The sequence below is a fragment of the Cinclus cinclus genome, chromosome 6 (assembly GCF_963662255.1).
Source record: "Cinclus cinclus chromosome 6, bCinCin1.1, whole genome shotgun sequence".
NCBI classification, from domain to species: Eukaryota; Metazoa; Chordata; class Aves; order Passeriformes; family Cinclidae; genus Cinclus; species Cinclus cinclus.
The window spans coordinates 4,516,396-4,529,615 of NC_085051.1; the positions used below are offsets into that span (position 1 = coordinate 4,516,396).

At 41.0% G+C, this 13,220-nt stretch overlaps 1 protein-coding gene across 2 annotated transcripts in view; it reads left to right on the plus strand.

Moving 5' to 3' along the window:
* The window catches only part of GALNT18 (polypeptide N-acetylgalactosaminyltransferase 18), a 199,754-nt gene that overhangs the window by 130,892 nt on the left and 55,642 nt on the right, over positions 1-13,220 (plus strand). For both annotated transcript variants that reach the window (XM_062494436.1, XM_062494438.1), the window contains exon 6: positions 950-1,064. In XM_062494436.1, the coding sequence (XP_062350420.1) occupies positions 950-1,064 (115 nt within the window). The remainder of the gene's footprint in view (positions 1-949; positions 1,065-13,220) is intronic.

Below are 13,220 nucleotides of genomic sequence, written 5' to 3' on the forward strand. Positions count from 1 at the left end.
AAGACAGCCTTTGATCTGTTTGAAAGCAGATGTGTCCACTAGCTGTAGCTTGAGCATTCTCAATAAAAGCAGGGTGATGTTCCCTGTACTACTAATTAATATCCTGTCATTACTAGAGTGCCTGATACCAGCATAATAATCTGAAAAGACTTACTTATTTCTTGCAATTGTGGATTGCAAGGTAGGAGAAAAATGAAAAGGCTAAATGACTGTATCCTTCTCCACTGCATCTCATAAAGGTAAAACCCTCTAAGTACCTCTATGTACCCTCTGTGGCTGAACTCTTACCTGGTTCAAATTGGTTCTTGTATAGTAAAAATCACTTGGTTCAGACCATGACGTAAATAGAACTTACTGATCCAGTAATGCCATGAGGTGTTTAAATTTGGATCAGGACAATGGACTAATGTTACATTGTGCTGGTAAAGACAGACTTTTCTGGATTCTGTGTTAGAAAACCTTATCTGGATGATCCTATTCAAGAAATAATCTCTTTTGCTATGTAAGCTTGCAGACACAAGTTTCTTAGCTCTAGCTGAACCTGGCTTCTGGCTAAACACACAGAACTGTGCGTCATTGGCTATCATTTGTAATTGCCACAGACAAGAGACTTGAGGACTTGGCAAGGACAGAGACGGCACTGGCTGGTGCCTCAGGAACAAAACTGAGGCTCCTGGTTCTCACACTCTTAGCTCTGAAATCTTGACTGCTCTGGTGAATGTTTCTATGTCCAATAATTTGACTCTAATTTCCTTCAGTGGTGTTCCTTTCACTTTAGAATCAAGAATATTAGAAGGCAAGGCTCAATAAAACTCTTTGAGAAATACTTTCTTATGAATCTGTTTTTCTGCTCCATTTTACCAAGCAATGATAAATACAGTCTGTCTGCATAATAAAATTCTTCATAATTTATTTGCTAATTTTGGTTGCTGCTGGTTAATTCTTCCAGAAGTCCTGCATTGATTGGATGCTTCATAGTAGATAGAGAATACTTCCAAGAGATTGGATTACTGGATGAAGGCATGGAAGTATATGGAGGAGAGAATGTGGAGCTTGGAATCAGGGTAAGGAAAATAATTAGCCTGTACTGGTGGGTTGCATTTAAAATATAGCTTGCTTCTTATTGCGGGGGGGGGGAGGGAAGGCAGTCCAGAACATGGATGATGGCATGAAAAGCAGATCCACAGCTCTGCAGACATGTAAATTTATTTGGTGGACGGGAGGGAAGAGCAAAAGCTCTCTTTACAGAACTTAATCTGGGACAAGGGTAGCAGTACAGAATTTGGGACTGTTGTTCTTTCAACAGTGCTAGAATTTTGCAGAGTTAATACTAAAACTCCCTGCTTGCCTGTGATCCCAGACTCAGGAAGGAGATTAGTTTCTCACAGGCGTGATTGGAAAAACCTTTCTAGATGACTCGGTTTATTTAAATTAGGAAAATCACTGTGGACCAAAGTGAAATATAGAGGCATTTATTCTGCCTTCCAGAGGGAAGGGAATTAAGGTATTCCATAAGTGCATATATTTTCTTTTTCCATTGTACGCTCTTCAGCTGTTTACTATAATGCAGTATTCTGTGTGATTTGTGTACTTCTTTCTGTATCTCTTCACAGCTAAATACCTTTCTGGTTTCTTTGAGAATCTCAGGTTTTTGATAAGAGTGGAATTTTTAGGTAGATAATGGTAATGAAAAATGGTGTGGTGTGTTACAAAACTAAATTCTGAACCCCACTATGAAATTAAGGGGAAGGTAACATTGTGTTTTGAGCCTTTTAGTTGCCAGAATAAAAGTATGCTGTTGTACATTAGCAAAAAAAAAAAAGGAACGTACTGTAAGAATATAGAATTATTTCCTGAGACAGCAAGATATAACAAAAAATACTCATTTTTACTTCTGGTTTCTTTAAATTCTTTTTCTTCTGCCTGCCAGAGATAAAGAGTTATTTCAGCCCAAGTGAAGCACAGACCCCCTTTTCAGCTACACTTGAGCACTTTTTTAAGGAAAGGGAGAGAGAAATGCAAGACTTTCTTTTAATAGCACCATTCTTCTCACTATGAGATCCAGAGACCTGCCTTCTGTTCCCAAAATCTTATTTTGCAGCTCAGTGTTGCGTTGAGTTGAAAATTTAACATCGCTTTGATTTTTCTGTTATTTTTACAAGTGACACAAAACCATTGTTTCCTTGTTGTGAGCACCAGGAATTTTCTGTTTACATGATGAGATATACCCTGTCTGATCTGCAGTACTGGGCCTGAGAGGAGCTGATTGTTGGTATGTTGATAGACAAGACCAGAGAGACACAGTCTCTGCATAATTGAAATTTTGGAGTAGGCTGGATCACTGGAATGAGGCCCAACACTGCTGTGATTTCCTCATGGCTTTTTGTCTGTCTCCAGGGAAGCACTGCCTGACCTACATAAAAAACTTCCATCTATAACAGATTGTGGCATGCAAGGTAGCCTAATACATGCTGCCTTATCTGACTTTATGCTGGCTTGGATCTGTGTTCCTGGCTATATGAAAACTAATTACAGAGCTGTAAAAAACAGATTTTTTTTAGCAGTTTTTCACAATCTGCAGTGTGTCCTCAGAGATCATGCAAGGATGCAATTCAGTGAGGGGAGACCTCCTTGTGCTCTTCAGCATCCTCACGAGGGCAGGGAAGAGGGGCAGGCACTGATTTCTTCTGTCTGGTGGCCAGTGACAGGACCGAAGGAATGGCCTGAAGCTGTGTCACAGGAGATTTAGGTTGGATATCAGGAAAAGGTTTCTCACCCAAGGGTGCTGGGCACTGGAACATCTCTAGATTGCGTATGTCCCTTTGAACTGCGACAATGAATTACTTAATCAAAACAGTCCTTGTTCCACAAAAACACATTATGGTTACAGTATTAGTGCAATAAACAATGCTTCCACTTTAAAATGCTGCTCCTCAATCTATGGCTACGTGTTACTCCCTGTGCCTCTTCTTTCATTGCTGTTTTCTTTTTTTTTTTTTTTTAAGAAGTATCTAGATTTTCCTAGTGTTCTGCTGCATGATAAGCATTATCACTCAGGATCATGGACAAGCAGACATTGTCTGTCCAAAATGGCCTGCTAGGGAAACTATATGCAGAAGCTTGTAAGAGCAAACATCTAGAGGAACTGGAGAGTTTATTTTTGACTGCATAAATAGCAGCAGGTGTTAGGATCATTTGGGTTACCTGTTTATCTGAAACATGGCAAGTAGAACATGGTCTCGTGTCCTTATAATGCTGATTTTGTTCCAGAGGATGTAAAACTACTATGAGGAATTAGACCCTGAGAAAATGGAGACTTTTCCCACTATCCTCCCCTAAGAGTCACCCCATCATCTGCACAAATATCTAGTTATTGGTGTTACATGAGTGCAAGAAAATCCTCAACTACTGGAAACTATTTGAAGTATCCATTGTTGGTAAACCATAACAAGCCACAGAAAACAGGACTTTGGAGGATTATTCTCTTGATTCTGAAGAATTTGTTTCACTACTCAGCTCTATTGGTTACTGATTTAGAGTACTATTTTAACTTCTAAGATTTTTACCCTTGTATGTGGCTTTGTAACAGAGTTTGTAAAATATTAAACATGTATTATTAAGTAAATATTAATAGAGATTTTTTTGCCTTGAACTAGAAGTTGACAGATGAGTTCAAAACATGAATGCATTTGATTCTTAGAAGATATTTATTTGCCCCATAAGACAAAAAAGGCAGGCTGGTTGATGCAAGATGTGATAGAATCCTCTTTGAGCTGTTCAGTCACTTTCACTGGGATTTTTGAAAGATTCATTTACTGTGAAGCAGCATCATATTTGTAAATTCGGGTTAGGATGAGTGGTGCTTCTTTTTGGTTTTTGTTCAATCATTTCCAATTGAATGGACTTAAGTGTGCTTCTAAATGACCAAATTGTAATTAGAGGGCAAATTGGAATGAGATTCTTATCCATGTCACCGAGCAGGAGCCTTAAAGTGGGAAAAGAATGTGAGTGTAAGGCTGATGTTTCTCAGTGCCATTCTCAGCTTCTGGGTTGTGCCTGCAGAAGCAGTTCTTGTGGCCATGGGAGACCCTACAAATCCTCTGCAGTTACCTGGATGCAGTCAGTCAGATTCTGCTTGGGATGGTTCAAGTCTAGTTTGCAGTAGGCTCTTCCAGTTGCTACTGAAGTCAGAAAGTTTTCTGTCAAAAGCAACCCTGTAGCAATCCTTTTGTCTATTAAAGCAGCCTACATGCTTGATAAACTCCCTAATGTCTGTTACAAGAAGTTATTTGGGCCAATTTTAAGGAAGCCTTAACAAATAGTCAGTGATTTGCCTCAAGTCCTAGACTAAGTCATCATCAGAGTCAAGGGAATGCAAGCCCAGGCTTTGATTTTGAGTAATTCTGTCTGTCACAAAGACTTTGTACTTGCAGGTGAATTTGTGTTCACAAGAATATAATGGCACTGTTAAGTGAGTAAGAGGAAATTTTATTAGACGGTAAAAGCTCTTTAAGGGAAAAGGATTGGGTCTTGTTCCCACTAAATGGTATATCAGGACTTTACATCAGCTGACCAGGAGGAAAATTGCATTTATAGTTAGACTGAGTACAGCATGCTACTTCTGTACAGTATATTGCTGTAGTGAAATTAATTGCTTCATTTCTTTCTAGTCTGCTGCTTTGTCTGCAGACCTTCTGTGAAGCTGATGCTCTTTCTGTTGGTGGAGAAATAGAGGAATGCAGTTAATTAATAGAGATTGAGAAATTAGTTACTTGAGCAGAAAATAGTCCCAGTGTTCTTTGGGGCATTTTCCATACATTAGGGTTCCTCTGTGGCAAAGCAAGCAGATGTGAAATCTCTCAGGCCTCTCTCTGATCAATTTTTTTTTAAATTCCAAAAGTTACTTCCATTATTTGTTTGTTTTGGGGTGGGTCTTGTTTTGTTGTTTGTTTGGGGTTTTTTAATATGTTTTGGGGTCTTACCTAAGTTAGTTTTTTCTTTAACCTCCTCCCTCCCACCATGTACTTCTGGGATCATGATTTTTCACTGCCTGTTAGTTGAGTCTCTCCCCTTTGGTGCATAGAAACTGATGGCTGCTTCCATGTTCCAGCCATTTCCAATCCACAGTGTCTGTGTATCCTGATTGTTTCTCACCTGAGATCTTCCTTCCAATATTGCCCTTGGGATAGCGTTCTTTTTGTTAATCACATGCAAGTAGAGATATTTACGCTTGCCCCCAAATCTCCGTATTTATCTGGAAGCATTTTGCCCTTTTTCCTCTTTCCATAGAAGTTTCCAACAATTTTACCTGTCAGTGTTCCTAACACAGGCCATAAATTACATGAAACTGTGACTATATTGCATGTAAATAGGTGCCTGATTTTATTAAGGAGAGCCTCTGCGCAGTTGTTCTGGGCATGGCTGGGGTGGAGATCATTTTGTTCCTAGTAGCTGCTGCAGTGCTGTGTTTTGGGTTTAGGATGAGAATAATGTTAGACTGCACCAGCAGTCTAGCTGCAATGTAGTTCTACTGCACACAGGCTACTCTGGGTTACATTTTCTCCTCCTTCTTGCCATGCTCTTGGCTGCCCTGCCAGCTGTGGTCTGCCCCACTCCTGCTGCCCCTTAACACCTCTGCTTCAGGAAACTTTTATTTTCTTTTAATTACAGGGTTAATTTTAACGCTAATCAGTTTGTGATTTACCATTAATGTTAATCAGTGTGTGATTTACCATGCTGCCTCACAAACAGTTTGGTCAGGGAGGTTGACAGGCCAGTGTGCCAAGAGGTGGAAATGTCTGGTAATGAACAAAGGAGGAGAGGGGATTTTTCACCAAGCTGCTGTATTCTGGAGCTGTTTGCATGGAGAGCAGTGGGATGTGTCATGTGTGCCTGGTGTCCCTTTCTGTCCTTGCTGCTGGGCTTCCCTTCATAGCTCTGCATTGAGCAATGTAGATCTTCCCCAAATACCCCTCAGGAGAATGAACCAAGACGTTCCCCATTCTTGCACTTGCAGCTGTCATCACTTGTTGTAGTCTTAAAGCCATATTTTTAGCTTGTTTCTAGCAAGAAGGCCAGGGAATACTTTGCTGTACAGAAAATATCCTTAGTACATGATCACAAGTGCTGCTCAACAGTACAAGGTTGGTGATGTTTAAAGGCAAAGGGCTGAGAAGTCTGAAAATAGAAATATCCTTAGCTGCTACTCTGAGATAACTTTTAAATACTGCTTTTTCAGATAATGGTTTCTCTTTGACTTTGCATAAAAGCTTTAACTAGAGAGAAGTTTATTTTGCTTTTATCCATTTTGTGAATTAAGAAGAGACTATTTCTAGACTGAAGCCTGAAAGAAAAAAATTGTAAAGATTGACCAAATGTTACATCTTACAAAATGTACCCAATGCTTTTTGTAGCCCACACTTTCACCAAGACAAAAATAATTTCTTAGCAGTGCAGTATGGCATAAGCACTTGCCTAGCACCCTGTGTAACCAGCAGTGGCTTATCAGTGTACACAGGACTATTCCTGAGGTTAATTCTGTTTTGCAAAGTTCCTCACTGTGTTAACAATCTGAATTCCAAGATGACACAGACTAAAATTCTCTATTTACAGGGTTGTAATTCCAACAGGTAAAAGAACAGAAAGGCTCTATTGAGAATAAAATAAGAAATTGTCAGGCCTCCAAATTCTGCCAGTCATGATATTATCAGAAACTGGATTTTTTTGCTTGTTCTGGTTTCAGTCACTCCTACATTGGAATAGTTGTTTTCCCCCCTGTTCTCCCCATGAATGCCTCAGCAGGTAACCTGCAGCTACAGTGTGTGTAATTATACATTACCAGTGAATCGGTTTTGGTTTTTTTCCTGTTTCTGTGGAGAGAACATTTTATTCTTCCCACAGGAAAGGAAAGTATTACAGCAGCAGCTAACAGGGGATATCACTATACCCTGCAAGGAAGGTTGAGGAGGCACTTGGAGATTTCCCACTAGTGTTTTCTCACCAGCAGTGCATGTGTGGTCGCACATTACCAACTGGGAGGTAATATAGATACCTTGATGTTTTATGAGAGTTAACTGTTACTCATAGTGGTATGGGAAGAAGTAAAACAGTTTAACTCAATATACACTTAGAACAATGGAGTCAGGTGAGATACAAATTAATTAGTGCATTATTAGCCTCTTGTTTAATGTCTTCCTGCCCTTCCAAGTCATGGCCTAGTGTCATTGCCATTGTACCTTCTAATATTCCAAGTCTTCATGGCTTAAGATGGGAAAATTCCATATTTGTGACTTACCTCTAGAAATTTAATTTCATTGAGTGATTTAGTAATCTAACAAAGATTAGAAGAAGAGCAGTGTGGGAGAGCAAGGGGTTGTTGTGGTAGTGCAGAAGTGAGTCGATGACTGAGATGGGCTCACCAGGATGGATCCAGCATGTCCAGGTCACAGGTGTGAAGGCACCTTGTGTTGCAAGTCAGGCCAGTGAGGCAAGAGACCAGCCTGGCTGAACAAGGAATACTCAGGAGCTCTTGCCTTAGTCTTTAACAATACTGATATAATTCGGGCAGCAGCGCTGTGCAAAGGGGCCTGGAGGTGCTGGCTGGTGACCAGTTGGACATGAAGCAGCAGTGCCCTGCAGCCAGGAGGGACAGGGCTCAGCCCTGTCCTGGGGGACCAGGCACAGCATCACCAGCCGGGCTGGGAGGGATTGTGCTGCTCTGCTCTGCTCTGAGCAGGGGCAGCCCCATGTCCAGTGCTGGGGGCAGTTTTGGGTGCCACGGCACAAAAGAGACATTAAACTGTTGGAGGGCATCCAAAGAAGGGCAGTGAAGATGATGAAGGGTCTGGAGGGAAGCCATGTGAGGATGGACTGAGGGCACTGTGTCTGCTCAGCCTGGAGGAGACTGAGGTCAGACCTCAGTGCAGTTACAAATTTCGGTGGGAAAGAGAAGGAGCAGCCTGACCTCTTCTCTCTGGTGACCAGTAACATGACCCAAGGGAATGGCCTGAAGTTGTGTCAGGGAAGTTTTAGGTTGGATATCAGGAAAAGATTCTTCACCCAGAGGGTGTTGGTCACTGGAACAGCTCCCCAGGGCAGTGGTCACTGCACCAAGCCTGACAGAGCTCAAGCAGTGCTTGGACAATGCTCTCAGGCACAGAGTGTGACTCTTGGGTTGTCTTGCAGGGCCAGTAACTGGACTTGGATGATCCTTGTGTGTCCCTCCCAACTCAACCTATTGTATTCTGTGATCAGGTCTTTGGGCACAGTGCAGGATTAACAAGACTGATCAAGCTAAGTGTACCTGTAGTAAGGGAGAGAAAGGTAAAACCATAAAAGATGGGCAGCACAGTGCATTGCTCCATGAATGCTAAAGCAGTGGGGATCCTGTTCTTCAGTCTCCTGCTTTTGTGATTTTCAAGACAAAAAGTGATTTCTTCTAGTGCTGTTCATAAGTTAAACTTGGCAGTGTAGTGGTTGATGTGTGTGTTCTTTACTGTGTGGCAGTGAGATGGACATATTTGGAAGAGAGCCGAACAGAGCCACAAGCCTTGAGTGACCCTTGGCATGTGTTACCTCCAAGGGACATGGGTGGAGAATGGTTCCTGCAGCTCAAACCAGCAGCACACCATGTGCAGCTTAACAGTACACTGTAAAAGTTTCACAGCTCCTGAAGATACGTGCAAAATTAATCCCTGCAGAACAAAACAATTTAAAAAGTACATAATGAAGCAATTAGCTAAAAAGAGGAAGAAAAGTAATGACAATTTAATTTGTGAAGAACCTTCGCATGTATTAGGTTCTCAATGAGAGTGTTTTATGAAGGCACATTTAGTGTAAAATGAGGCCTGTGAGGCAATTAATGATGACTTCAAAAGTTAGATTTAAGGGATAATTTGCATTTTTAAAATTAAGAGCAGTTCTACTTATGTTAGTCTTTTTATTTTCCTTTTAAAAAGTCTTTTTGATTGGGGGGAGGATATATTTAGGTTACTTATACTTTCACATTAAAATATCAGCTTGGATATGAAAAAAGGTTGTTCTTACATACAAATAAATAAGTTTACCTGGCAGTATGACAGGATTGTGTGATGATCAGAAATCTTCAGTGAAGGTTATCTGAATTCAGTGGAGATATGACCTAAATAAATATTAATGTATTTCCTCCAGTGGGTAGAGTTCCTAGCTCTACAGATACCCACCAAATGTGCACGACAATCCATACACTTCCAGGGTGTGATGGAAAACCCATGGATGGCAACCAGAAATATGAACACTGATTTCAGTGGTCTTTGTGCCTGACAACTCCTTCTGTCCTGTCTGCAGCCACCTGTCAAGATACCAAAATAAAAATGCAGATTCAAAATGATTATGGTATTGAATGAAAATAGCTTCTTCATACTTGTCTGTAAAACATCAAGCTTATTACTGGTTATCAGTAAACAATTAGTGGTAATGACAAAGGCCGACAGGATTCACAAGTAGTTTTTACAATAAATTGTTCCCAGAAATATATTTCAAAGATACTGGTAGCTAATTAGTTTGTAGCCACAGTAGTAATTAATTTACATTGACTATGTTTTTTTTTTTAACTTCAGGGCATCTTTAATGAGTACTTCTAATACTGTAATTTGCAACCTTCACAGAAGCTACAGATTACTTCAGCTTTTTAAGAAATCATTTAATTATTAAAAGTTTTTTGTTTTCAGTCCAAATGAAGTGATGACAACAAACAAGGTCACATCAGCTCTTGGAGAAACTGCACGATCTATGTAAATTTCATGAATGCAGTACATGCTAATAAACTGCTCAATGACTTGCAGGGTTTACTTTTTTATTAGATTAAGGTTCTATAACATAAAAAGAATACTCAGTGAGTAAAGAGATAAAAAGAAACTTCTAGAAGTGTTATTTTATAATGAAGTATAAATTAAATATTTGAGAGAGGGAGCGGCTTCAGAGTTATGATTGTTTTGATTAGATATGCAAATTTAAATGAAACTGGGGAGGATTTACTAAATAACGTAGTGAAAGAGATTTTCCAGACATGGATGGAATTTGCTTTAAAAACCTTGTAACCAGGTTCGTTTGGGTATTTGTAAGGAAGTGAGAGACACGCTCTGCAGGTGCAGTGGGCTGTCTGGTGGGAGTGAGGGAGGGGTGACAGGGTTTCAGCCCTTGGCAAATCACTCTGAGAAGCTGCTTGGTGTGTCCCTGCTCCTGTATCTGCCTCTCTGTGCTGTCCCCTGGACTGCCCCTTGCTCGGGTCCTGCCCCCTCCAACAGAGGGGAAACACAGCTGAGCTCCTCTGCCACCTCCTGTGTTCTCTCCCTGGTTTTCAGTTGCTCTCCCATTGTGGAGACCCGGTTTTCTGTTTGTTCTGTGGTGTTACTTCAGCCCTGGTGAACATAAATTCTCACAGATTTAGGGTCAGAGTTTTTTTTATGTGCAAATCAACATTCAGTAAAATAACAATGTGAAGTGCTTCAAGCTTGGACAGATTATCCACGTGAGCCACAACAACTGAAGATTTAAAAGGGAGTTTCCCTCCTTTTGCCCTCAAACCCCAACAGATTTTCTCTATCCATTTAATGTTCCTGTCCCCTCTTCTTTGATTTGCTCAGTTCAGGTCATGGGGTGTGCTGATTTTAGTCTCTCAGATCTGTAAGTGTTTGCCTTGGCGAACCTTGAATTTTGTTATGGAATTTTACTACCTTTTGGTAGTGATCAAGGAACAAGGAACCCTTTCAAGAAGAGGAATCCCTCTAAGCCATTCTTGGGGCTGTACCAAATATATGAACCTCCTCAGGAAATTAAAGAATAAAGAACCCTTTCTGAGGCTTTCTTGGAAGGGAGCATTGAAAATGTCCTGGAGTGGGCTCAGAGCTCTTTGGAAGAGAAACTCCAGTTGCTGTGTTCTTTTCCTGAAAGACTTTTTGCAAAGTAAACCAGCAGGACCAGAACCTCAAGAAATTTCTCCAGAGCCAAGCAAATATTTTGCCTTGCTGGGACTCCAGCAATCAAGGTGAAGTCTGAGGCCTGTACAGTTTTCAATTGATGCTTTTACAGCATGACATGTGAATTACTATTTCTTGTGTCACTGTGATGAAAGCATATGTTATTTTTTACAACTGCATATGTATATTTAGAGCTTTGACAGGAAATTGAGATTATTGCTGGTAATTTCCACCACTTGCCTATCATAGGTAAATTATCTTTATGGGCAACAGGAAAAGTTGCTGAATTTTAACCATGGTTTAAGAAATTAATCAAGCGTTTTCCTTGTAATTTGTACAAGCAGGTTAGTCATTAAGTATTACTGATTGCAGCCACAGTATGCTCAGAGACATAACATTTTACCTCAAACCATTCCATGTGGTTGTGTCCTGGTTTGAAAGACAGGTGTTTGCTGAGGAAAGCAGAAGCCTCCCTTTGAACTGAAAAATGTGATCCTTCCTTCCTACAGATTATGATGATTTTGAAACTAAGGGAGCTCTCAGACACAGATATGGGGATAGGAATAACAGTTCTGTACTAGTATATCTAACAAGACAAACAAGAACAACAGCAGCTATGAAATTACCCACAAACAGAACAGTAACTCAGTGCCAGTCCCTTTCTGGCTGCAGGCACCTTTTCCCTGAGCTGCAGTTCCCGGTGCTGGGGGCGGGCAGGTCCCGCAGAGCTGCAGGAGGGCTGGGGGTGATGGCAGAGCTGTCCCAGGGGGAGAGAGAGATGGAGAGAGAGCCCTCCGCTCACGGTGTGGGTCCCAGTGCTCAGCAGAGTGCTGGATGGTGGCAGGTTCCAGCGAGAAGGCAGCAGGGCAGGGTCTGACAGCAGTGAGGATGGCTCCCGACGCTGGGATGGCAGGGATGGGGCTGAGGCACCGATCGTCCTTCTCGTCCCAACTCCAAGGGGGAAATGGGGAGAGCCAGAGCCTTCCGCTTCCTCTTCTGGATGTTTGGATATCGAGGGGTTTCCCTCCTCTCTCCCCTCCCCCTTGTCACCAGGGCCCACTCAACAGGTATCTTAGCATGACAATGGGGAAAATTCCACAGAGGGAAAAGGGAAAGAACCAACCCCCAACAGGTTGTAAAATGTCTTTGAAGCTCTTTTATCTTTAGACTTCTTGCTAATGCTATGGCTGATAATTTGAAAAAAGCTGTACTGATTGTTAATTTTTGTATGTATTTATAGCCATCACATAAAGTTGCAGTGCTGGAAAACTAGAAGGGTGCTATTCAGTGTGGTTAAAGCCTGAATAAAGATTGCTAATGACAGCAAAAAATAGCTACAAAATCCACAGGGGAAATGTGTGAAGCTGTGAGAAACTAACCTCTCAATTGCTGTTCCTTCTTGTCTACAAGAATTTTATTAGTTGAAGAACAGGCCACTCTAAAAGGTTTCTCAACTTCTCTCTGAGTCTTTGCGAAAATATGTTCCTTAGTATTAAAACAGTAATTTAAAAGCACCCTAAAAATTGTATCTGACTGAAAGGTATTCATTCACAGTAATTAATTTGTCTTTCCTCTGCATTTCTGATGTGAGATTTATAGCATCCCTAGGTTTTTCTCTTGAAAAACCATGCAGCTATCCACAATAGCTCCAACACAGTGATTAGAGGACCAGGGATTAATGTACATGAGAGAAAGGGCTTGGGAGAGGTAGGAGTGGTCAGATTCAAGTGGAGAGTTGGTCTAGAAGGCAAAGAAACTGCAAGAAATTCCATTCTTTAAAATATAATCAGGGAATAATTTAAAAAACCCTGGTGTTTTTTTTTTAAAGCAATTAATTGTGTTTATTGTTTAGTATTCATACATTCAGTGTAGTGTTCAGGTTATGAATAGCAAAGCCCCTCATTTTTGGCTGGAGAATTTGCATGTTTTAGGGGGCTGGGAATCAAGACTTCTATGAGGTTCCAGAAGAGCTCCATATCATTTGAAAGTCCCACTTTAATGCCTGCTACCTACATTTCTATTTTTTAATTTTTTTTTTAGCAACTCACTGCTCCCTAAATGCAGTGAAAAGTTTGGATAAAAGAGATTTCTTGCCACACTGTAATCCCACTGGCAGAGAACACTGGGAGAGAGAAGGGACATGGTCTTGTCCCAAGTGGGAGCAGCTGAGCATGTCAGGATTGTACTTTCTGCCTTTTTAAAGCATCACCTCTGCTTCCACTAGGCAAGGTTTCATAGCCTGTATCTAAGGCCATGCTTCCTGAT